Source organism: Ostrinia furnacalis, unplaced genomic scaffold, assembly GCF_004193835.3.
Source record: "Ostrinia furnacalis isolate ACB-3 unplaced genomic scaffold, ASM419383v2 OfSCF6657, whole genome shotgun sequence".
Classification (NCBI taxonomy): Eukaryota; Metazoa; Arthropoda; class Insecta; order Lepidoptera; family Crambidae; genus Ostrinia; species Ostrinia furnacalis.
This window is the reverse complement of record NW_021136896.1, coordinates 1,058,384-1,085,208: the sequence shown is the minus strand read 5'-3', so window position 1 is coordinate 1,085,208 and position 26,825 is coordinate 1,058,384. Positions and strand designations below refer to the sequence as shown.

The following is a 26,825-nucleotide window of genomic DNA, read 5'->3' as shown; positions in this document are numbered from 1 at the left end:
TAGTTTTACTATCGATAGTTCGGCAACACTAGTCTGAATAATTGTTCCAGTTATACAATAACTACTACTAAATTTCGGTGTTAATGTTAGTTGGAAATATGTATATAGTTTAAATATGTAATATTTTTAAATATATTTGAAAAACTTACTGATTTATTACCTTTATAATAATTTGATGAGATTTTATGACATTTGTTCTTCAAAATGGTTTAGATGTACAGGAACATGTAGAAATATTAATACTTTTCTACTTGTTTTGCAACGCAAAAAGTATCAAATGAATCAAACATCTATCTTTCAAACAAGACAAGCAAAAGAACAAAATAATCATACATAAAAATGTTGAATTATGATGAAAGAGTATATCCATTGGAGAAATAATTTAATTATCTGCATCTTATTTTTATGCTGTTTTTTTTATCTTATTTTGCAACAAAAATATATTATGGAAACATGCAGATATAAAGTAAGAGAAATAAAAATACAAAATACTGCTTATTATTATGTTTATATTATTCTTATTCTATTTCTATAAATAAATATCAAACACGTTGATGCAACGTGCTCTCCTCGACTAGAACTGATAGTTAAATTAAACGCGCTCTCTTTAATGTTAATTAATGATGAACAAAATTAAGTTATTTTTAATGAGATTTCAGTTTTAACGGCTTTTTTTTATTTTGCATTGTCTTGAAGGGCTGAAAGCTGGAAAGGATGTTTTCTATAATTATTTATAAAAAAAGCTTTTCGGCAACATTATTCATTGTCAAGTCTAAGTTATACTACTTAAGTATGGGACTAGGTGCCAAATACTGTAAGATTTGGCCTGAAATTCAGGTTCAAATTCACGTTTTGTGAGCTATTGCTGGCCCTGGTCCTTGAAACTTTCGAAATGAAAAGCAACTTTGGCAACAAAACCTTTTCAAATAATTACTATAGCCGTGTCGATTGCCCCAACCAATATTTGATGTTATTTTGTCTTTTTTTTAATCTTTGAAAATACAAACGTAGCCGAATGAGTTAGAATATAACCTATTATTTTACATTTGCGTATATCTAGATAGATTAACTAAAGCTATTATCACAAGCTATACAGCTAAGGTCTCTTGATGGAGGTTTGTGTTAGTGATGTCATACTGCACCACCGTGTGTTTGTGGTTCTTCTTCGGCTGGATCAAGTCTGTGCCCCAGGCCCACTGTAAAGAAATAAGAATTATAAATAAAACAAGTTAAGTTAAGTAATTCTAAAAAAAACAAGTAAAAATAAGTTGGCCTAAATAAATAAAAACAAAAACAATGCTATTCTTACTTAATAAATCACAAAAATAATTAAAATAAATTAGTAAAGGACTTACGCCCGTATTCACAAACGATTCTTGCTTAAGTGAAGCAGCAAATCGAACGCACAGTTGAATAGAGCTCTGTTCGTGTGTCACTCTGTGCGTCCACGCGCACTGAGAGACCTCATAGAATGTTTGCGAATACGGGCGTTAGCAACTGTGCTAGAGGTCGCGGGATCAATACAAAAAAGCGGTCAGAGGCACAACACAATTCTTTGAATGCATATCTTTGTAATCTGACTGTTTACTATGTTTATTTATAGGTATTATGTTTTAATAAAATAAAGTACTTAATATAAGTTAGCTTATTATTTTTGGTGTTGTGAAAAATGTCCAAATACATTTATTTATCTTACACCTTAGTAATAAATAAAAAACTTTCATGCAAACTATGCTAACAAATGTTCTGAAAATTGTTAACATAACGACACATGTAAAATTCTAGAATGGTCTAGATCGCTACGATTAGTAAAAGTTCCACTGGTATGAGTAACGTAAGAGCTAAAAATACATTTATAAGCATTTTATCTTATACAAAAATAAAATAGCATTGAAATAATGACCTATTATGTTGTTATTTCGGTACAAAAAGATAATCTGCTTCGTCGGGTAGGCAACCGAGTTATTTTCTTATCAATTAGGCGTCCATGTGGTTTTTTTTAACCCATTCACTCCACACATGTTACTGATTAAGCAATGATGTCAATGACTTATATTACACTAGCTTTTTTATTTATTTATTTATTTATTTATTTATTATCAGAAAATGTATGTTTACAGACAGGTCCAAAACACATACATATAATATAATTAATTTACATTTAGTTGCATGTCATAAATTAGGATTACCATGTCAAATCAAATACAAAAATAAAATACATTATCATTAATATGGTCATTAAATACAAGTCATAGCTCCAGAGACAGGCGTCCAAGGAAGAACATAATGTAAAACAGTCAAGTTTTGCCCGCGGGTTCGCAGAAAAACTTTATCGCGCTCGTCCCTGTTTCAATAACCGGGATAAAAACTATCCTGTGTCCTTTCCCGGGACTCAAACTATCTCTATGTCAAATTTAATCAAAATCAGTTCAGTGCTTTAGACGTGAAAGCGTGACAGACAGACAGTGTTACTTTCCCTTGTATGGATGACTTGAAATCTCGTATTTTTCCTCGTTTTTTTCAGAACTGGCAAAATTACACGTGCTCTTGTTTTTATGGATATCAAAATATCTTATTTATTTAGGGCTTATTTAGCACGTAGAGTTTTACCTAGATTACATTTTAATACACGAGTAATAAAGACTACTATTTAGTTCAAGATAAGACAAGTGCAGGAAATTGCAGTAAATAGGTTTATATTATTTATTTGTAAAGTAAACAACCTGATACTACTCGTCATATTTTCACTAAACAACATCGCAACCTTAAAACTTCAATCTCAATTCAATTTAACTGAGATAATTAACTTGGAAGTCATTAAGTCATTTACTTAAAAGTCTATAATAATTAAGTTATCACTTAACCAATTATGTTAGCTTGAATATTGTTTAAAGTTTTAATAAAAAAAAATAAACAATTTTCAGTACAGCTTTAGAAATATTGATATCAGACCTAACTAGTGCTCTTTCTACTCGTAACTATCATAATTAAAGGACTGACGAGGCAAATGACTCCAGCAGGTATATTCAGCAAGCTTAAGTGGGCCCTTAGAGGTTGAAGATAGAGTGAACTACCAAGATTTTAGGTAGCAGTAGGTAGGGCTAAACAAACAGTTGTCGAGTCGCAACTACGGACCGGATCATTTAGTAATGGTCGCAGGAAATTTTTGGAAATATCTCTGAATGCAGTTCTACTTCTTTTCAAAAATAAAGGAATGTTTTCTTTGAGTAAAGTTTTCTATCTACAGTATTAAAAGTACTTTCCCTCCAGGTGGCATTACAAAATTCCACCCTGTACGTTCCAGTACCAGAGGTGGAATTGTGTAATAAAGCAATCGTAATCATTTGACAGTTCATAACGTACCATTATTCTGTCAAACGCTTTGTTTAACTGACTTTATCGTACGTTATGAACTGTCAAAAGATTACGATTGCTTTACACAATTCCATCTCAGATCTAAACAGTTCCAATACTAACCATAACTACAGCTCCAACAAGACCCAAGGAGAGTCCAGCTAGCACGTCACTCCAGTGGTGCCTGTTGTCTGAGATCCTGGATAGGACCGTGAACCAGCACAGCATGAGCGCTCCGAATTGGAGAGTGTGGCGGACTACCCTCGTTCCATTCCAGATCATACGCTTCTCTAGGTAAAGCTGAAAGGAAATGAAAACTTTCATTAATATGTAGAGTTAGATATTTTATTAATTAAAAAGTACGATAATATACAAAAGTAAGTATTTTTGCTTCATTGCTAAAACGTTTTAACATAGGTGACAGAAGCTGCAAAATGTTTTCTAAGACCCAGTTTTTGATTAGTAGTTAAAATAACCAATAGTCGGGGCTTCTTGGCGGGAATCTGAAGCGTCATGTTAGCGGTTTTGTTTTATTTTCTCAAATTCGTGTCTGGGCGACTATTAATGTGTAATAATGGTGGATTATTAACCATTGAGTGTTGGTGAACGTGCGTGAGTGTGGGGTAGTGAAGCAAAACAGTGCATCGTGATTCTTCTGGTTCTCTCAAGTTGTCCATAGGAGGTCTCAGTAAAGCACCACCACTTTACTGAGACTCAAAGGGTGGGAAGGGGTATCATCTATCATCCTTCATTAAATCATTACTTGATCTTTGTCAAGTCGACCTCGACGTGTATTGCCAACATCATTAAAAAAGAAGAAGAAGAACCAATTATAGAAGAAGTTTTTCGAACAATGGTTAGCTTGACTTTAAGTACATTTTTTAAATATTTGTTTACATTTTTTAATATTTAACCATTTAATATTTATGTGTAAGACCGTTATGAAGAAAACACTTTTTTGACTCTTCGGATCATCGAATCTCAGAAACGCTGACTCTTAGGAGAAAGTGTATAGACAATTTTGATAGATAATTGTATGGTCTTAAACCTTGTCATACATATTTTTGTGATAAAACTTACCGTTTGGCTGAAAATCTCAAAAACCCGTATTTTTTAACTTTGACATAGAATTTTTTTTAGAACGTCTTGTCGGATCCATGGAGACTTTTCACAGTTAATTCATAATGGTGCTCCGAACATTCGTACCAATTTTCAGCTGTATGCGAATTATTGCAGGGTTCATGTCTAATTTGACTAGACTATTAGTAGCAAAACAATTAGTTATTTTAACTATGAAACTAAAAACTGGGCCTTGGTTTAAAACTTGTTTGGTTTGGAAAACTGTCCTTTATAAACTGGCTCTCTGTAAAGTAGAACATATTAAAGGATGTATTTTATTACCGTGTGTATTTTGTTATAAGTCATCGTAAGTTCCGTTCAAGGCCGAAACGAATAATTTTAAAAACTATTTCAGTAATTACAATATTTACATTCCGTAAACCATAACCGTAAAGGTAGAGTTACTGAAAATCCACGTGTTCTTGTCAATAAACAATATAAAATTGTGTGAACAATACATCAAATATCGATATTTTGTGTCGTTTGTTGACAAGCCAACAATGCACTATAATCTGCCCATTGAAGAATTGTATGGCGACATGACATATTATTTCAAGACAATAGTTACTAGTAATGTAGATCCTCATAATTTATAAATACATTTTCTTTTAATATTAACTCTAAAAATCTTATACGTTTAGTAACCCGAGCAAATATGTTTGTTAATATCAAATCTAGTTTTTTTTTTCTTAGCGAGTTTAAATGAAGTCCAAATAAATAAGCTGCGTAGTTCTAAAAATTGATTTAAAACCAGGAAAGATCGCATGTAAACTCTAGATAGCCAGCCGGATCTATTACCATACCTACATTAAATACTAGTTTTTGCTGTTTTAAGATCCAAACATTCATATTTTTTGTGCTTAAAAGACAGGTTTTAATATTTTTATCAAGGAGCAAACACAATTTTTCAAGTCGACCACATTCCAAACTATGCAAAATGTATTAAAGACCACTCTAATGTGTTGTAGATGTACACTGGAAAAATGCACCCTGGAACTGGATAGATATTTTAATGCTGTAGCACTAAAAATATCATCTTCATGATGATGAAGGTCATGATGACCTGATGAAGTCTGATCATAATTAGGATTTTTTTTATCCACAACGAGGATGCTCTTGGCCTGCATCTCAGCTAATGGTAAGTGACGATCAGGCCGAAGGTGGAAGCGAGCTTCACCCGGAATCCTCAACCACGGAGGAACTGGCTATCTTACTCTTAACTGCCGGAACACAGCAATGCTGTTAACATTGTTGTTATGGCGACAGACTTAGGTATGGTGGTAGCTAGCCAGGCGGATTAAGAACAAGCCCTACCACCAACCAAACCGAACAGAAAAATCTGCCCGCACTGGGAATCGAACCCGGGACCTCTGCGTCTGAAGCAGGTGGTCTTACTACTAGACCGCAGAGGCGGAATTTCGAAGTACGGAGCACGACCCTCTCTAATTTACCAGAGGAGGCAAATTAAATGGAGGATTTGACCTACACGCTTTCGCAGTAAATTAAGTAATTATGATTTGCTTATGTAATACTAGCTTCTTACCCGCGGCTTCGCCCGCGTTTAATTTTGTCTGTCACAGAAAGACTTTATGGCGCGCGTCCCTGTTTCAAAAACCGGGATAAAAACTATCATATATCCTTTCCTGGGACTCAAACTATCTCTATGCCAAACATCAAAATCGGTTCAGTGGTTTAGGCGTGAAAGCAAGACAGACAGACAGACAGAGTTACTTTCGCATTTGTGATATTAGTATAGATTTCTTCCAAAACGATACTCACCGCCAAATACGTCATAGTATAAGTCGCCCACGAGGAGTGTCCGCTCACGAAGGACATACGCATGTTCCGGAACCTGCTTGTGAACTCTCCGGTGCAGGTGTACTCGTGCGGAAGGATGTACCGGTTCTGCCACTGGGGGGCGCTGCAGTCCACTGAAGGTTGGCAGATCTGGAGGAGGAATAGATTGGAGATAACGTTATTTAGATGCTGCAACGTTTGGGTAGGGAACTACAGCAAGATAGAGATTCAAAGATTATTTAGTTATTCACAGAGAAATGTGGTCTTAAGTTAAAGAGAAGTGCAGCTTATCTCACCAGCGCAGCTGGCATGTGAGCTTGACATTTTGAAAACTTGACATTTGCGAATTTGACAATTTGCGCATAAAGGGAGAGGAGAAAGAAGAACGAGCTAGACACCATTTGCGATCCGAATGGCAATGACAGTATTCTTATGTAACAACAAATTAATATGCAATGCTATACCTACCTTAATAAAAATAGTATGATGAAGACCCGTAACCAGATTGACAATTCTTAGGTTATCCATCTTGTTGCAGGTATAATTAATAACTAAGGTTTTACAAAAAATCTTTTCAATTAATAGTTTAGGTAAAACATTAAGCGATAAATATCGAAAAGCTCTTAATCTTCTATGGTTGAATGACCTACTCGTACTTCCAAACACCCATTCTTTAAGTCTACTATAATTGGTTGAGTTCGAGACAGCAGATAAACTATAATTAAATACCACACCACAACAATAACAAGTAACAAACAACATACAACTGCTGATAAGACAAGTAGGACTTACATCAAAGAAATGTGGCCTGAGTCTCCCAATGGTGCTCTTACTGATATTAGTGGCCAGCTCGACGAAGCAGAGGCCGAGGAAGAAGGAAGCCAGGGCGCAGTAGAAGCCCCGCATCCAAGGGTGGATGGGGACACCGAGACATCTCTCTTCGCACTGCTCTTTCCGCAGGAGTGTCCATTCGCAGATCAAGAACTAGAAAGAGAGAGAGAAATGATTAAGAACTAGAATGGCATATTATGTTCTTGTCTTTAGAAAATAAATTAGAGAGAGGGATGGATATTGTTAAAAATATTATTATTTACGAATTGGTTAAAAACTGGTACGTATAGAGACGTCATTTAGAAAATATTAGTCGTTCCGATACAAAATTGCACAGATCTTAAGAGTTTGAATTAAATAGGTAGGTAGTTATTTTCAATCGATGTAGTAATAAAATTATTAGTACCTATTTAAACAACGAAATGGTATTAATGTCCAATGAGGCGTCGATAAAATCAAAATTTAGGGAAGGAAAAAGATAAATTACTTCTAACTTCCTTAACTTAAAAAAATCCTCATATCATAATGGAGGAATTTTTATAAACTACTAAAGTATACATATTTTTCCTTAATTGTTTTATTCAAGTAAAGTGTCAAATCATAATTTGGAAATCTTAATAACAGAAAATGATGTTTTATTATGTCCTCTTTAAATATTGAATACATGTAAATGAACACCTGTACTTTCATCATTAACCAGTATATTTTGTAGGTCAAGACGAGTAACATTTAGTTAACTAGTAAGATCTATTTTTCCTTAAATCCTTAGAGCGAAGAATTTCTTAGTCAAGGTTCGGTAAATTGCAGTAAATGTTGTAGTCAGTCCAATTATAAGATCATTGCAGTTATCAGTCACGGAATAGATACTATTGATTTGCATTTGTTTTGAAATGTGACGTTGTTACGCTCAATGTCATTCCCATTCATTGATTTAAAAACAGCCTATTGTAGCGACATTTTATCGAATTCCACTGATACGGACTCATCTCTATTGTTATACGATGTATCTTTTGTATTATCTTTAGTACATTCACACGTGTGTTCTTAATTAAAGAAACTTACATTTTCTACATTTATTTCAACGACGAGATCTAGAAAACATTCGTTTCCTTACCAATGTACAATCGACATTACATCAGAATGTATTTTTTTTGCAAATCTTCACTTATTTTAAGATGTAATTAACCTAGCCGCAGATAACAGACTTTAATAATAAGTCAGCCGATTGTTGGGCCCGATTCTAATTTAATTTTGTATGAAGAATCGGCCGATACCAAATCGGAATAATGTGAGCACTTTCATACATCTCCATACTGATTAACAGTCCGACCCAACTATCGGCCAACTAAAAGTCGGTGGTCTGCGCCTAGGCTAAAAATAGTTCGTGACATCCAAAGCTTAGTGACCAAAAAGTTGATAACACAACCTTATTCCAATTGTAACAAAGACGTGTTGCGTGCGAACTTATTGATTTCTTTGGGTGTCAAGAACTATTACGCTGACTGTACCATCGATCTTCAATTGTCATCTCAAATAAACTCCATGCTTTGTTATTTTGTACAGCTGTTTATCTATCCCAAGGCAATTGAAACGGCCGGAAATGAGGTAGACATCTTGAATTGAGCCTATTACGGATAAAAGGTGGATAATGTGTAATGCACGAACGTAATTGTTGGCTCAATTGGCACTTGGATTCACGTTTGTTTATGGTCATTTCTACTGGCTGGTAGGTTTCCAAATATAAGTAGTTTAGATATAAAATAACTCCATACAAAAACTGTATTCCATAACGATGTCCGTATTTTTGATTATTCGTATCCCCAGAATTAAGGCAAAGAGAAAGACACAACTGCATTAACTGATATCACACTCTGAAGCAGGCCTGGTTAGATTATTATTTTTTATCAATTTGAACAATAAATTAACTTTTCTCAACTTTTGTGACTGTGATTATGATAGGAATATTATAAACGAAAATTTTTGTGAGGATGCATGGATGTTTGTTAATCCTTCAAGAAAACATGAACGAATTTTTATTTAACTTTAAAGCTTATAGATAAGAACAGCACAATATAGCAAATGGTAGTTTTTTAATACTCACAGCCAAAAGAGGTATAGCAATCCCGCCAATCTTCAGCATGTAGACATCGACAGTGTCTTCTTTGTAAGGGTACATCAACGTCTCATCTCCGCAGAAGAAACCCCGTTGGAAGGGGTTCCATAGATGGTCTGTTGCGATGATCGCTATCACCACTGGAAAGAAATATATCTGTGAGTTTTATTTGTTAAGAAGAGTTAAAGTACGAAGATATCGGTGAACTTTTTCTAGCCAGGACAGGACACGCCAAAATTATTTTCTATTCCCATCAGATATTTTCAGAGCTATGGAGAGGGCTATGCTCGGTGTTTCATTACGAGATCGAATCGGAAATGAGGAGATCCGTAAACGAACTAAAGTCGCTGACATAGCCCGACGGATAAGCAAGCTGAAGTGGCAGTGGGCAGGGCACATAGTACACAGAACCGACGGCCGATGGGGCAGCAAGGTTCTGGAATGGAGGCCGCGTACCGGAAAACGCAGCGTGTGACGTCCCGTCCACCCACGAGGTGGACCGACGACGATTAAAGGTAGCAGGAAGGCGCTGGATGCAGGCCGCTACCAACCCCGTGATGTGGAAGTCATTGGGGTAGGCCTATGTTCAGCAGTGGACGTCCTATGGCTGAAATGATGAAATCATCATGATGATGATGATGATTTTCAGAGATAAAAAAAATAAAGAAAAAATAGGTGACAGGGGCGGGTGTTTTTGTTACGTATAATACATCTAGACGTGTAGGTATAAAAGCTCTGTTCCTACACCACTTTACTACCACAGGAACTCACATCATACTTTAACGCCCGTACCTATTCACTATCTTTTCTATGCGGAGTCGAACGCACAACGTTGAATACAGTTCTGTGGGTCTAGACAAAGTGCAAATTATAATCGCAAACCAGTCGAAAAGTGGTCGAAAAGCCCCTTTTTTGTATGGAGTTTTGACGGATTCGATTTTCGATTCGATCAAAAAGTGCGTTTTGTCTAGGGGGGCAGGTCTTAGTTGTCTTTCTATGAGTACCTTATAGATGACACACGCTGAACTGTCCCACCAAACACAATGACAGGGGGGCGCTACCATCGTTCAACTATATGGTTTCCAACATGTCAAAAATCGGAACCAGCGATCCGATTTTTGACATGTTGACACGTATTGACGGTGGCGCCCCGCTGTCAATGTCATGGATAGGACAGTTCAGTATTTTGGAACTATATCAAGTGCGTATACAAAATGTATGGCAGATTGCACAGCACCGCCCCTAGCGGTGAGTGGCAGAACTAAAAATGGGTAGTTTGTGTAATTCACAGTTAGTAGCTAGTCCAGTCAATGAATGCCTTGACGACGGTGTAGAGAGAAATCCGTGGAACACAATTTCTGACCTCGGGACTTTATTAAGCCTAGTTAGGTGGTGAACATAGCAAAAGTCCCCGCCCTTAGCCCTTGAGCCGGCGGGGAGAGGGGGGTTTAAAGGTACCACTTTTCGGTTTTTCGCTTAATCCTCGGAAACTATGCGTCCTAGTGACATGACTACTATGAACCAAAAAAAGCTTAATCAATTTGCTACAGGTGAGACCGTCAAGTTTTTCTATATCTTGTATAGTTTTTGCGGCATCTGCTCTAGAAGGTCTGTAAAATTGGAAATTTTATTGTTGTCTTACATGTTCCTTTCAGGAGAAAATCGACGAAATCAACATTGAGCAAACACTATAGACATGCGGGAGCATGTTCAGCCTAGTTCCAGGGAGGGGACTGCACCGTGCGTATATTTAGACGAACCAATTAGAGCCACTTTTGACTCCTCATCATTCAAAAACTGCTGTTCATTAACACTTCAAATTTGGCTCATGTATTGAGACTTGCAAGATATACATCAGCTTTAAATTTCATAAATATACCTCAAACGGTTATTTAGGTATTGACGTTCAAAAATCGATATTTAGAGCACTAAAATCTATCTATCACATGTGAAATGTTAAAATTTACTGGTTTTTCATTTGTTCCTATGTATTTACATAACTACCTTTCTGGATGCCAAATTTGAACCTTCGAGGTCATCTGGAAGTGGTTAGAATTTGGTCTATAGGTCAGACATGTTGATTTTTGATCGTCAATATCTAAAGAACCGTTTGAGGCATATTTATGAAATTTGAAACTGATGTATATCTTGCAAGTCTCAACACATGAGCCAAATTTGAAGTGTTAATGCACAGTAGTTTTTGAGTGATGAGGAGTCAAAAGTGGCTCAAAGTGGTTCGTCTAAATATACGCACGGTGCAGTCCCCTCCCTGGAACTAGGCTTAACATGCTCCCGCATGTCTAGAATGATTGCTTAATGTTGATTTAGTCAATTTTCTCCTGATGGAAACATGTAAGACAAAAATAAAATTTCCAATATTACAGACCTTCTAGAGCAGATGCCGCGAAAACTATACAATTTATAGAAAAACTTGTCTATCTCACCTGTAGCAAATTGAATATGCTTTTTTTGGTTCAAAGTTGTCATGTCACTAGGACGCATAGTTTCCGAGGATTAAGCGAAAAACCGAAAAGTGGCACCTTTAAACCCCCCTCTCCCCGCCGGCTCAAGGGCTAAGGGCGGGGACTTTTGCTATGTTCACCTCCTAACTAGTCTAAATAAAGTCCTGAAGTCAGAAATTGTGTTCTACAGTTTTCCATCTATAATGCTTTATTGACTGGACTAAGCAGTTTAGTCGTTAAATATTTATAGATTTAAAAGTTTTTATGCAGTTTATCAAAACACTCCATCCACTTCACGTGTCCAAAAATTAGATAGTACCTATCCATATTTCCGCTTACAAATCCAGACATAAGTGTAATAGGTTATATTATGGTCAATTTATGTTCAAATTTAAGCAAAAAGCATTCTGTGTTTAAAAAATATGTTTATTTGCACCTAGTTTATCAATCACCATGTTATTTCTATGCTTTCTATCCTGTCGACTGCTCTAAGGACACGGGTAGGCAGTCGTTGAGATGACAGCGCGAAAATCGTCGGTATCCACTAATTATGACCCTTATTATACCACTATATTGACAAAGTTATCCGTCTTCGTACGCGATATTGGAAATTTGACATCTACTATCGGCAGAATGACAGTAGGAATCTTCTGGCTTTGATATTCAATTTTCAACTGTATTACCTAGACAATCAGTTCAAAATTGATTACTAAAAATTATTTGACAGACAATTTCTACTGTCGACAAATGCATTTGAATTACCCCACGTTTAGTCAGAATACACACTGCTGTAAGTAAATAAGTACATATAGCCTGACCAGGAACATAAAAACCCTGGCATAGAGGCGCGTCGATTGCATTTGATTGTGCAACACTGAGTACAGTCGTACTTATGTTAAATTAATAGGCTAACTTTATGTATCAGGATTCAAGATTACGGGCTAATTTGATATTTTCATAAATTAACGAAAAAATAATATTATAGGTAACCTGGTTTAAATGAATTAAATGAAACCATCAATCGAGCTAGTAGGATTTATTTTATTATTCATCAATAATAAAATTCAGAACTTGAATATTCAACTGCAATGTCTGCTCATGAACGCTTCAAACTCGGTACTTCTTTCCCAATTCCATAAAATTCAATACTTAGAAAGTGACAAAAATTTTTAAAATAGGTAGTTGAAACAAACCACAGCTAATTTTCATAGTGGACTGTACTATACGATAAACATGTCAGTCAATTTCACAACCTTATTCAATGAAAATATTGTTCGAACCCTTAGTCTTTCTCTTCGACAAATACTTTAACACATTGTGAACCACTTTTCTTTCACGACTAAGAAAAAGATTTTAGCAATTTAATTCACAAAATCAATTGCGCACATTTAAAATAAAGTTTGTTTACACTTTGACAGCAATAGACTGACATGCAAGGTGACATGTCAATGAAGTTTTCAGTTACTGTTGCCATTAAAAGAAATTAGTACCATTAGTTTTCCGCAACATGGCGAGGGTTTTTATGTTCCGGGTCGGGCTATAACATCTAGCTAGTCAAACCATGAGTAACGGTTTAAGTATTTGGAAAGTACATTTCAAACAAAATACATGTGAATCTGTTTATGAACTATTTAATTAAATACATGATATTTTCACAGAGAATCAGAGGTTAGTTTCAAACCTACTTTCTCTTACCTATCTACCTACCTACCTATAGCGATAAATGACAAACACAAAATTAGAGGAAGGATAGGTGAAATTCACCCGGTGATTGTTAGTTTATATTACCTAAATGTAAGCTGTATGTATTCCAAATACAGAAAATAAAATTAAAATACTCTAACTTATGCAAAAACAACACGACGGATTTTGATCAACAGCACCGAATACATAGGTTATAATTTGTTTGAGGTACCTACTTTTATTAAAATGTACTAATTTACATGGAAGAATTCGCGGGCAAAAGCTAACAAAACCTGGCACTATCCCATCATATCGTACAATGAGACTTTTATACACTATAACATGAAATTAGAGGGAACACTGAAAATTGCGAACATTTGCGGATTGGAACGGTGAAGGAAGTCCAACACTTATTATTTGAAGAACGTTCTCGCGACTGCGGCCGTCACAGCTATCACCGCCGCTGCTTGAGCCCACTGGGCTCCCTTCCGAGCTTCTTCGACATGTCGCTGGGCTGCCTCGGATTGTTCCTCAGCTCTTTTTTGCTGTGTGCGACACCCAGCAACATATTTCTGCACTTTGTCCATTTGTCGGCGAAGCTCATCTCGCTCACGCTCCATCCCTTTCCAATAACTGTCTTCATCGGGCCGCTGCTGCTTCTTGCCATCATTTTGCTCCCGCGATGAGTCTTGTAAACCATCCATGATCAACGTAGTTGAAGAAAATAGCAACTGATACGTGATAACTGCACGAATGTTTGTGAGGAACTGGACCATTCATTGCAATATCGCCGTGTACCGCTATACTAATAGGATGTATAATAATGACTCATCCGTTTCAAGCTGAAACGCGTTATTGCGTCATCAAAACTCGACACACTAGCAGTGTTTTTCAACCTGTGGGTCGCGACTCCCTGGGGGGTCGCCAAGCCTCTGTAGGGGGGTCGCGAGAGGTCGTAAAAACTACCTCAGTAAAAGAATCAGTAAAGTTATAATGATAGATTTATCCGAAATCTATACAAATGCATAAATGTTGTATGGATTGAAATATATTTGGTACCTACAACATCTTTTTAACTTTATAAAATGCATGAAAAAAAAAGCGAGCGGTCGGGGGGTCGCGAAATATTTTTTCATACCAGGGGGGTGGCGTCATGAAAAAGGTTGAAAAACACTGGGTGCATTCGAGGTATTGATGTGCCGTTCCCGAGAACGCTCCCTCAACTGAGAATATTCTCGGGAGCGTTCTCCTAAGTGAGAAAGGTTGAGAATCATGTTTATCAAATGGAAATAAACAAACTTTCTTAACACCTTTGCTGCGGCAGTAACTTTCTTATACTTTCCATTCCTTCGGTACAAGGTCAGTAAACCTGGTATTAAAACTTACATTGTGGCGGCACAAGGCTTAAAGACCTTGTAATATTTAAGATATATTAATTTTATTTTTGGCTTCATGTTAATAGATATTGTGTTTTTTTTCTTTGAATATTAATAATAATGCATTTATTGACATACACCTGAAGGCGTTCGTGAATAACTTGTTTAGTATAAAAATTATAGCTATATTCAAAATACAAGGCTTATGCACCCTGTGCCGCACTGAAGTAGGGAAGTCTGGTGGGTATTCTAGGGATGTGAAATACAAATATCGATAGTTTAAATTAAGTTTTATTAAAAATTTAAAAAAGTTACAAACAAAGATGTTTTAATAATTTAGTCTAAATATTTTACAAATAGGACATACGTGCATAAATACTTAAATAAGCTATATTTAAAGAAAATATATTATTTAATAACATTTAGTTACAACTTTAAATGTTTGTCACAAAAAACATTATTTAAATTAGCAATAAATGGTGTAGCAAATTAAATTATAATCAATTTGCAGTTTTGATTTTGTTTGTTTCTCTTGACGCCATGTCGACATGTGCGTTTCTTACGAATGCGAGGCAACACTGACTGCACGAAGCTAGCGTGGGGTGCGGTACCAGGTGCGCAGGGTACAAGGTGCTTCGACCTGGTTTCGCATTGTGAAGACATTTTATTACTTCCGTGCGGTACCAGGTTTAAAAACCTGGTATTAAGGTAGGTACATCATTGGATTCTATTTTAAAAATACATCATAGATATATATTCATCACTTTCCTCCACCGGACCCAATTGAAGTTATGCCTTTCGCACGACAAGAAAGACTATAATTTTCTTAGCCGCACGGTAAGCGAGACGTACACAAGGTCTATAGACCTGGTTTCGCACTCAACGTGTTAAGTAAAATAGTATTAAATTAAGTCAACAGATAAGTGTATATTAAACAATACACTCTATTTGCAGTGAAAGGCTATATTCTGTGTTCCCGAGAATATTCTCTGGAACTTTCTCGGCAATATTCTTGGCAACTGCACCTTTATTATATTTTATTTTTTTCGTCGTGAAATGTCGTTTTAATGATATGTAAGTTGACAGTTTCTTTTTACACGTAATTAAATGATGTAACTGTCCATTTTTACGTTTTTAACACGCTCTTATTAGGTCGTCGTGTATGTAACTAACTATGTAATGGAATCTTAGAATCTGAACTACACGCACTTCTAAGTATTGTATCATCATGAAACTTGGCGATTATATGTAGATTAGAAATGACAATACAATATTGTGGTACCAGCTGGTCTGATGATGGGACTGGAAGGTGGCCAAAAGAACTCCTAAACGAAACGGCGGAATCACATCGAGTTTGGGTTCATTGGATGTCTTTTCGAGATCTTTAAGTGCTAGATAATGTTCAGGGTCCTAATGATGGAGTCAGGAGGTAGCCATAGGAACTCCTAAACGAAACGGCGGAAATTCATCGAGTTTGTGTTCGTTGGATTTGTCTTTTCGAGCACTTTAATGCTAGATGATGTCCAGGGTCCTGATGACTTTTGGCTTTTTAGTGCTGTTAGTAATTAAAAGCGTGTTATTCGTTTTTTTTAACTATTCTTATTTGACACTAGCGGCCGCCCGCGACTTCGTACGCGTGGACCCCGTTTTACCCTTAGGGGTGAAGTTTCGAGTTTTTTAGGGTTTACCTGGAAATTATTCAAACTTTTCTCGCTGTAAAAACCATCCTTGGACTTCAACAAACATTTTAAAAAAAGAATTGGTAAAATTGGTCCAGGCGTTGTTGAGTTATGCGCTTACCAACACATTTTGCGATTCATTTTTATATTATAGATAGATTATGGGCATATTTCACAATCGCTTAGTAAGGGCTTGTTTCGCCACTTCTGGATAAGTTGTGGATAGCCTGTCTGACGGATCATTTGACACATTTTTATAGAAAATAAGTGCTAGCTAGATTGATCCGACATTTAGAAGAATGGTAATAGGTACTCCTCTTCAAAAAAGGTGACAAAACCTTGTTGAAGAATTATAGACCCATTTCGCTTCTGGACCATGTCTACAAGCTGTTTTCGATAGTCATTACGAATTGTCACGCTAGCAGGCTCGACAACTTTCAGCCTCCCGAACAAGCCAGTTTCCGAAAAGGCTTTAGTAACTACCATATACCATAATAATATACGCAACGGCAGATTATACGGAAGATCAAGGAGTATAATCAGCCACTTTGCGTTTGTGAACTATGAGAAAGCCTTCGATTCGTTTGAAACATGGGCAGTGCTTCAGTCTCTTCAATTATCAAATTGACTATTGATACATTAAAACAACGAGACGTCATCACCACCGCCCTGGAAGATGTTTTCAAGCTTCTAGGCTGGAGTGGATTTAGCATAAATATCAACGGTGAGTACATCACCCAGACCTCAGACGATACGTAAATCTAATAATTCGTAACTAAGGTGGAAGTGCGAGGTACTCCCAACACAAGTATCTTACGATTACTTTCTGGGTGACCCCGGTAACTTTAGTGTAAATGATTTACAGAAATAAACATTTTTTTTTTATTTTTTATATCGTAGTCATGGCTGAGATCGTGGAAGATCTAGGCACAATGCTCGATGGCCTCAACAGAGTCTCTCAACAAGTGGGTCTCAAAATGAACATGGACAAGATTTAAAAATCATGTCTAAAGACCGTGTTGCACCCACTCCTCTATAAGTTCAGAGACTCTACACTCGAGGTTGTTGACAATAATTTGTATACCCGGACAAACAGTCCAGTTAGATAGGTCCAACTTCAAAAAAAAAAGTCAATCATCGAATCCAGCTCGGCTGGGCAGCCTTTGGGAAGCTTTACGATATTTTCACGCGGCTTCTCCGTCGCGTTGCCCACTCCGCTTTAAATCCACTTTGAATCCGCTTGCAATCCGCCAGGGTGGCAAGGGCCTTAAAACTCAGAGGCACACTGATGTTCAAATACCGTAGCTGAGTCCTAAAGCCGCGGTACGCGTTCGCCACGAAAAGAGTGAGCAAGACAGTAATATCTCACTGGCCTTGTTTATAACGACTAGTCTTACGCCCACGCTTAACGACGCCCAGTTAATAAAACATCGAAACATTACAAATAATATCACATAATATAAACAACAAAATTAAAATTAAAACTAAATGTATTTTGTCGAGAACACTGAGAATATTCCCGGGAGCGTTCTCGGTTCTCGAGAATATTCTCACTGGGAATATTGCCGGGAACGAGAACTTTCTCAGCGGCACATCTCTTCGAGGCCATTCCGATAACCTCTCAGTTGCAGGTCAGTTAGCGGAATGTGTAACGTTTTCCTCAACCGAATACCTATCACGATGGTTGGCCACCGATGGTTGCTCTGCACACAGCATAATATGTTACGGATAACATTTATATCGAATTACGTGCACACTGCACATCATAACTTGCACATTACTGGCCTGTATCACTTGTCACGGAGACTCCTTCAACGTTTTGTAATGTGGTACATGCCCTACTAGATTGATGAATTTAATAGATTACAAACATACGGTGTGTGCATAAGAAATCCAGTCAGCGTCCATCAGTACGGAACTAAACAAATCATCAAGATAAACATTATAATACCCGAGCCGGACAGGTAACTATGCCCCGCCCCCTCCTCTCCATAGTAGAAAAGAGTAGAGGAGATAAGGATCTTTGTTTTCTTCAGCCAATCTACTCTGCCTATAGTTTAGCCCGTAGAAACCAGATCGTGTGTTAACTGAATCGCCACCGTGCACTACTCATATGCTGTGAATTGCACCATAACACTGCAAGCGAAGTGTCAGTGTTCAGAGCCTGTGTGGATATTGTCGATTACATCTCCTACCTACTCTTCATAAGTTGCCACTATCCTTAACCTGGCACTATCCTATGATATGGCTATTATCTATTATGTTAGGCGCAGCTAACAAAACTTGGCACTATCCTATCATACGGCTAATATGTTAGGTGCAGCTAACAGAACCTAGCACTATACTATGATATGGCTAATATGTTAGACGTAGCTAATTAAACCTGGCACTATCTTATCACATGGCACAATGAGATTTTTATACATTTATTCCAATGAGGGCTATCGTTTTAGCGCTCACCAGTTAGCGCCACTGTAGAGTAAGGTCCTGTCACTTGCTAGTAGCGAAGACAGTGGCACCAACTGGTGAGCGCTAAAGTGGTAAGAGGACCATCGCATTTGCACTCATCAAGATGGCGCCACTGTAGAGTAAGGTCCTGTCAATCGCCAGGGGTGCCAACTGTTAAGTATAAAAACGATAGCCCTCATTGTAACAAAGACGTGTTGCGAACTTTTTGGCTACTTTGGGTGGTGTCACGAACTACATAACGCTGACTGTACCATCGATCTTCAATTGTCATCTCAAATAAACTCCATGCTATGTTATTTTGTCAGCTGTTTATTATCTATCCCAAGGCAATTGAAACGGCCGGAAATGAGGTAGACATCTTGAATTGAGCCTATTACGGATAAAAGGTGGATAATGTGTAATGCACGGACCTATTTGTTGGCTCAATTGGCACTTGGATTCACGTTTGTTTATGGTCATTTCTACTGGCTGGTTTCTGGTGGGGGGTAGTGCAGGGCCAGACCTACCATATGGCTTTTTGGGCTTCAGCCCAGGGCCCCGTGGATTCAAAGGCCCCCAGTTAAATCAAATCCAATATTTTATTGTCTTATTTTTTTTATACTTTAAGTAATTAAGTTGGCCCCTAAGTAGTTAGCCCAGGGCCCCCTAAACTCACGGTCCAGCCCTGGGGTATTGGTAGGTTTACAAATATAAGTAGTTCAGATATAAAATAACTGCATATAAAAAAAAATTCTACTTATTACTATACGTACGGGCTCATATAATATGTGTATACAAACTAGAAGCTTATTCACAAACGATGCTTGCTTAAGGGAAGCAGCAACGCTATGCGAAGTCGAACGCACAGCGTTGAATAGAGTTCTGTGATTGGTTGTTGTGTGTCACTCCGCCACTCACATAAGCTTATTGTCTATGAATAGGTTTTTGGGACCCTGTGCCTCCACGCGCACTGTGAGACCTCATATTGTTTGTGAATACGGGTGTAAGTAAGCCTGTAGTGAAGTGACATAATACACATGTTTGTACTCAAGTAGGTATTTGTGACAATAGTATACCGCGGCCTACAATTAGATACGGCAAATAAAATTATATTTAGACACAAACAAGATGAGGTACAGTTGTCATGAAAACATACACAGACCTATTGTGACAGTTTGTGGAAGTTACTTTACAGACAGACGTAAGTCAACATGTGCCACTTTTGATGTTGACTGTACATATTAACGCAAGATGATGATTTGTATAATAAAATTATTTGCACCGTTGTTTGTAATTATAATATTTATACGGTCTATTAAATTATTTGTACCTAAGTGGAAAGTCAATGCATCTCTTTTCTAACGTTTTCTAGCTACAATGACTAAGGCTGAGTTGCACGGTGCAACTCAGCCTTAGTCATTGTAGCTAGAAAGCTAGAAAAAGTGGTGCAGCACCAGTTTATTTTAACTGTGACTATAACAATAACCGGTGCTTTTTGTATGAAGTTTGACAGATTTCTGACGTTTGTCAAAGTTAAAATAAGATGGCGCAACTCAGACTAAGTTTCATGAGATTTGGTAAATTTCAGTTTGTTTTTCAGAGTAAAGGCTGATTTACACGTATTAAGGTAGTCAAGTAAGGTAGGTAACTTTTTAACTTAATTTTAAGTGATTAATTGCATGTCACAGAATTTAGTACCAAGTCCTGATTACATGCAATTTGATCACTTAAAATTAAATTAAAATTTCCTTACTTAATTAACAAATTAATACGTGTAAATCAGCCTTAAGAAATCAGACAATTACAATCTATTTGATCAATTGATGATCAAATCGATTGTATTTGTCAGATTCAGTTATGTATGCAGTGTAAAGTTATGAATCAGAAGTTACTCTACAGTAATTACTGAACAAAAATTACCGTAACGAAAATACATAAACGTTTCTTATGAAACAGTGACTGTAAAACTGAGTCTTTGACTATGAATTTTATTATTATTACTCGTATAGATGAAGTATAGACAAAATTCTAGACATTAACTTAAGTAGAGCTAGGTTTGGAGCTAGGTCTCGGCACGTGCATAATATTTTATCACATACATCTATGTCAGACCCGGTTTGCCACGTTATGGTCGTTAGCCTTCTAAAATATTATTTCAATTGAACTAGCATAACCTGAATATGGCTAGGAATTTATTAAGCCAGTAGATTTACAAAAAAAGCTGTTTATACAGAAACGCAATTTTAAATATTATCAAGGACTTGTGTACAGTCAGCGTGAAGTAGTTCGTTACGCCCAAAGTAGCCAATAGTTCGCAACACGTCTTTGTTACTTCCAAGTAACAAGTACAATAAGGTGGTGTTGACAACTTTTTTGTCACTTTGGGTGTCACGAAATATTTGCCGCTGACTGTACATTAAAATAATGATGTAATATTTCTAGCAGTTAGACCAGTCTTTAGGCAGACGTAAAAAATATACCTAGATTTTATTGATGACTTAAAACTTTCTAGAAAACGGAACTCAACGGTTAGTTTGTTCGTCTGTCACACACAAGCAATTTTCACCTTCTAATTGATGCAAAGAAGTAGCTCAATGACTTAAAAAGGACGTGTACTATAAATAGTCAAATGAACCAAAGGAGTACACCTAGAGGTGGAAACCACAAAAAAGCAAAAAGAGCATAAGTCGAAAACTTTCAAAAAAATTTAGTATTTACTTAGTAACAGTACAAAATATGTTTATATACATATAACGTACTTAGTAGTATGATTGAATCACAAAAGAGCAGAACTCGAGAACTTAAAAAAATAACACTTATAGCCTGACCAGGAACATAAAAACCCTGGCATAGAGGCGCTTCAATTGCATTTGATAGTGCAACACTGAGTACAGTCGTACCTGTGTTAAATTAATAGGCTAACTTTATGTATCAGGATTCAGGATTACGGGCTAATTTGATATTTTCATAAATTAACGAAAAAATATTATTATAGGTAACCTGATTTAAATAAATTAAATGAAACCATCAATCGAGCTAGTAGATTTATTTTATTATTCATCAATAATCAAATTCAGAACTTGAATATTCAACTGCAATGTCTGCTCATGAACGCTTCAAACTCGGTACTTCTTTCCCAATCCCATAAAATTCAACACTTAGAAAGTGACAAAATTTTTAAAATAGGTAGTTGAAACAAACCACAGCTAATTTTCATAGTGGACTGTACTATACGATAAACATGTCAGTCAATTTGACAACCTTTGTCGGAAACATTATTCAATGAAAATATTGTCCGAACCCTTAGTATTTCTCTTCGACAAATACTTTAACACATTGTGAACCACTTTTCTTTCACGACTATAAAAATATTTTAGCAATTTAATTCATAAAACCAATTGCGCACATTTAAAATAAAGTTTGTTTACACTTTGACAGCAATAGACTGACATGCAAGGTGACATGTCAATGAAGTTTTCAGTTACTGTTGCCATTAAAAGAAATTAGTACCATTAGTTTTCCGCAACATGGCGAGGGTTTTTATGTTCCTGGTCAGGCTATAAATAGGATATGAACTGGGCAGGGTATGATTGAAGATTATGAATGGCTGAACATTATGCACTGACACTTCAAAAATGTACCTAAAGAAAATACTTATTGTAACCCTGTTTTATGCAAATAAATATATTTTTATTATTGTTGTAATTTGATGACGCTCTTAATCTGAATTTCAGCTTGACACACTTTTTAAAAACATCCTGTATTTTGCATTACTTTGGTTTCATGTAATGTGTAAATATACTCCAGAATGCAATTACAAATTACTACAAACAATAAATAAAGGCAATGTTTGCAACATTGTTTGCTGTATAAATCTTTGTATAAATGTCGTTCTTCACTTTTACTAGGTTTAAAAATGCATTGTTTATATTTTTACTTTTGCATGGTGACTCAAAAAATATTTTTTTAATGTATGAAAAAAATACATAGACGTGTGCTCCACTTATAAAAAAATGTGTTATCACAATAAAAAAAAACTGTCGCAAACTATTTTTCAAAATCATAAATATTCTTAGTTTTAGGGATTTAAAACTATATCTCCTGCAAAGATAACGTTACAAAATATTATTTAAATCAATTAATCAATCCTGAAGTCCCAGACTTCCGTTTTAGATAACAAAATACGGAAGCAAATATGTCTTCGAATTACCTAAAGCTAATCACTGTTAATTAAATTAATTAAGATTTTAAAAAACTTACGGTAAATCCGATACTTACAGGTAAAAATGAGGAGTCCATCCACGACTACTTTTCTCAGGATGTGTATGGAGATTTCGTCTTTCGACATGTTTGTTAGTTTGTTTGTTTGTTCGTGTGCACAGCAAGAGCGTCGGCGATGCTCTGATGTAATCTCCTGTCGTACTCTGCCTTTTGTACGGATTGTAATCGAGAGACGACATGGATGTGGTATGGAATGGAGAAGGCAAAAGGCAAGATGGATGACACGTGATTTGGAATTTAATTCGTAGATTAGTTTCGGTGTTGCTTGTGGATGAGATGACAATGGGTAATTAACGGATATTGATGAGTCCGAAAGTTATCAAGGTTATTTGTCTTTTGTTTATTGATATTTTTGTATCCCTTACCTCGGGAAAGAACATTGTCTAATTTACTTACCTACACACATTGACTTACTTTTACTTCGCTCTTATTTCTTTTACATTTTGCGTCTACATCCAGCGCCTTCCTGCTACCTTTATCAGGTCATCGGGTCACCTTGTGGGTGGACGTACCACGCTGGGTTTTCCGGTACGTGGCCTCCACTCCAGAACCTTGCTGCCCCATCGGCCGTCAGGCCGCTACCAACCGTGCGATGTGGAAGTCATTGTGGGAGGCCTATGTTCAACAGTGGACGTCCTGTAGCTGAAATGATGATGATGATGATTTTGTGTCGTTGACCACTCAGAACTTTTTAGTTCTTTCGTCTCACCAGGAACTTTCATTTTTTATACTCAACTAGCGGCCGCCCGCGACTTCGTACGCGTGGATCCTGTTTTACCCCCTTTTCCCGAATTTTCTTTGCTATAAACCTCACGGAGCCCGAGACCTTTCCAACGAATGCAAAACCGTGGAAATCGGTTCGTGCGTTCTGGAGTTATAGCGTCAGGGAGGAAAACCGGACTTATTTTTATATAGTAGATTGGACACTTTTCAATGAAAGAAATAATTGTAAAAATCATATTTTCTGAAAAAAAACTGCCGCCTCCAATCCACGTTCTCTTCATAGCTCCGTGTAGTCCGATTGATTCACCCGCTCCCCCCGGGCGGCCGATAAAGAAGTGTAGTAAACACATAGTTAAATTACGATTGATAACTTCTATCTAATCGCCATGAAGATGCAGCGTGGATGCCGAGTGGATGGGATTAGGACGGCCTCAGAAAATTATGAGACAAATTAAATAATTAAATAAAAAAGTAAGCACCTAATGTGCTTGAGTTATTTCAATTTCTAGCAGTCAATCGAAATCGGGACCGGGGAGTAGTCCGTTTAGAATTGCCTTTAAAGTTTAAATATTATTTACTTATTATTTTACTACAAAAACATCGAATCGTAAATTGGGAAACTACGACCGGCTCTGACACTAAGCTGTCCATACTTTTTTTTCCCTTGGGAATTTGATTTCTTTATCCCCCCTTTGATTGATTAATTTTTATATGGAGAAAATAAGATTATAACAATCTTCTTCTTCTCAGTCGGTAGTCGGTACACTCTTGCCAGAGTAGTCGTGGTCATCATTGTGAATTATGATGAGTGATGTTCCTTGCAATACGGACGGCGCCAACTAATTGCTCGGTTAACGAAAGTGCCCGGAAAGCTGTACCTACTCCGTGAGAAAACATAAGAATACAAATTGAAGAATAGTTACTCTTAACAGGGCTCAAGGATAATATTATAGATTCCTAGAGTCTAGGTAGATTCTACATTACAGATACCATGTTTTGGAGTAGTGGTTGAACTCGACTAATATGATGGGAGAGAGAGGTATGCAGTTCCGTCCCGGCATTAATATGTTAAGAATAACTTTTTGTATAAGTCTGAGTGTTCTTATATAGGAATGTAAGGGTGAATATCAACAAACTCGATTTTTGCCTAATTCCGGTGGCGAATTTTAATTTCCACTTTCCAAAACCTTTTTGTGGCAGAAATAATAGTAAATAACTTGTATTATTCAATGATATGGTAGAGATAAAAATATTATTAATACTTCTCGAGATATGTTAATTTAAAATTATCAAGAGCCACCGACATTGTATTTGAGCCACCGGAATTAAGAACCAATCCACCGAAATTTATTTATACAGCGGAATTCGGAATGTTATGGATGATTGTCTCAAATTACTTATTTATTTGTAATCAATTCAGTATTATTATCCAGTAAAGATGTTTATAATTAAAAACAATATTCAGGCCTGTGTTGTGACCCTAAAAAAGCATCAGATCTTCCCATGTGAGTCGTAAGAGCCGACTAAGCAATCAAAATACTGGAGGGTGGGCTGCAGCATCTTTCCAGGTATTATACTACCATACTGGAACTACCAACCAGCCTGCTAAGCATGGCGATAACGGCAAAATCCCTCCATAGATAACAAATCCAAAACTTTCTGGCTCTAGTCGCCAACAGCCCCGTTATTCTAGACTCATCACAAAGACATGACCCTCCAACCCAGAAACCAACTCTAGTCCCGGGAGGGCGACCAACTGCCCCAGGTTGGTGTTAGGTTTATCTTCCATAAGTAAAAATGTTGGTCCAGGCTAGCCAAGTTTTCATGATGGTATCATACCTATCCTACACTCAGAATTACGCAACTAATTATTCGCTAAAGACCATGCGAACTGGAGATTAAGTATGAAGATATTTCTAGATCTATACCAGCTACTGAACTAACACATTACATATTTGTGAGCTAAATGAAAGTAGTACAATTAAGAAACGGAGGACTAAATTCAGCCAGCCTAATGGCTCTCCATTTACAGTTACAGTAAAAGCGTACTGAGCTGCACCCTAATAGTACTGCAAAAATCAAAATATAGTAATCATTTTTAGACGAGCAAGCAATTTAATCACATGTGTATTCTCCAATCACCACACAGCTTATGACCGCAGTCTATGGAGGAACACTATCTGCGGTCGCGATCCTCACCAGTGAGGGACCGAGGAAGAAGAAGAAGTGATCACCGAAATAGAAGAATGCCGAATAAAAGATGCTCAAAAGATGTCGACTGATGAAGTCTAAGACACGACCAGTGCCAATCCAGCTCCAAAATCCCAAGAATTTTCAGCTCGAGTGGCAGAATAGATTGCAACCTACGAGACTAGGGAAATTTTAGCTGTTTCAGTACTATTCTCATCTGTTTTTAAGATTCTGCTTAGTATCGATGTATAAATAGCTATCCAAGTCCTCACGCTGATACAAGTGCATTATAGAGACGATTTTTTGTAATACATCGAAAGTATGTATTTGCGAGGACCAAATTGAATATAACAACATGAATAACAAGGATAGCAGAACCATTTTGGTAAATGCCTAAGCTGCTAGGAGAGTTTAAGAAGCACTACTAGTAATTAGGCTGAAGATCGAGATTATCCCGACACTTTAGCGAAGACATCCTAGACTTAAGCTTGAGCGAGATTAGAATGCCCTATTAAAAACAACAAGGTATGAACCAGGAGATAATGAAATCACAACTGAGCTTATGAAATCAGTGATCGCTTACTATGGGCCTCATAAGAAGGCTCACGGTCACCCAAAGGGCGATGGAGCGGGCTATGCTCGGAGTTTTCCTGCGTGATCGAATCAGAAGTGAGGAGATCCGCAGGAGAACCAAAGTAACCGACATAGCTCGCAGAATTGCTATAATCAAGTGCCAGTGGGCGGGGTACATAGCTCGTAGAGACGATGG

The 26,825-nt window shown here is 36.9% G+C and overlaps 1 protein-coding gene across 1 annotated transcript; it reads right to left on the bottom strand.

The window, feature by feature from the left end:
- Window positions 1–506: 506 nt before the first annotated feature.
- On the bottom strand, window positions 507–23,252 carry LOC114362639 (putative phosphatidate phosphatase). Its single transcript, XM_028318112.1, has 6 exons — window positions 23,141–23,252; window positions 9,203–9,354; window positions 7,063–7,254; window positions 6,253–6,420; window positions 3,478–3,654; window positions 507–1,196 (listed from the first exon to the last, which is right to left on the bottom strand). Exons 1-6 carry the CDS (start codon window positions 23,208–23,210, stop codon window positions 1,089–1,091), a joined length of 867 nt encoding a protein of 288 aa, XP_028173913.1. The 5' UTR covers window positions 23,211–23,252; the 3' UTR covers window positions 507–1,088.
- Between the last annotated feature and the right edge of the window lie 3,573 nt (window positions 23,253–26,825).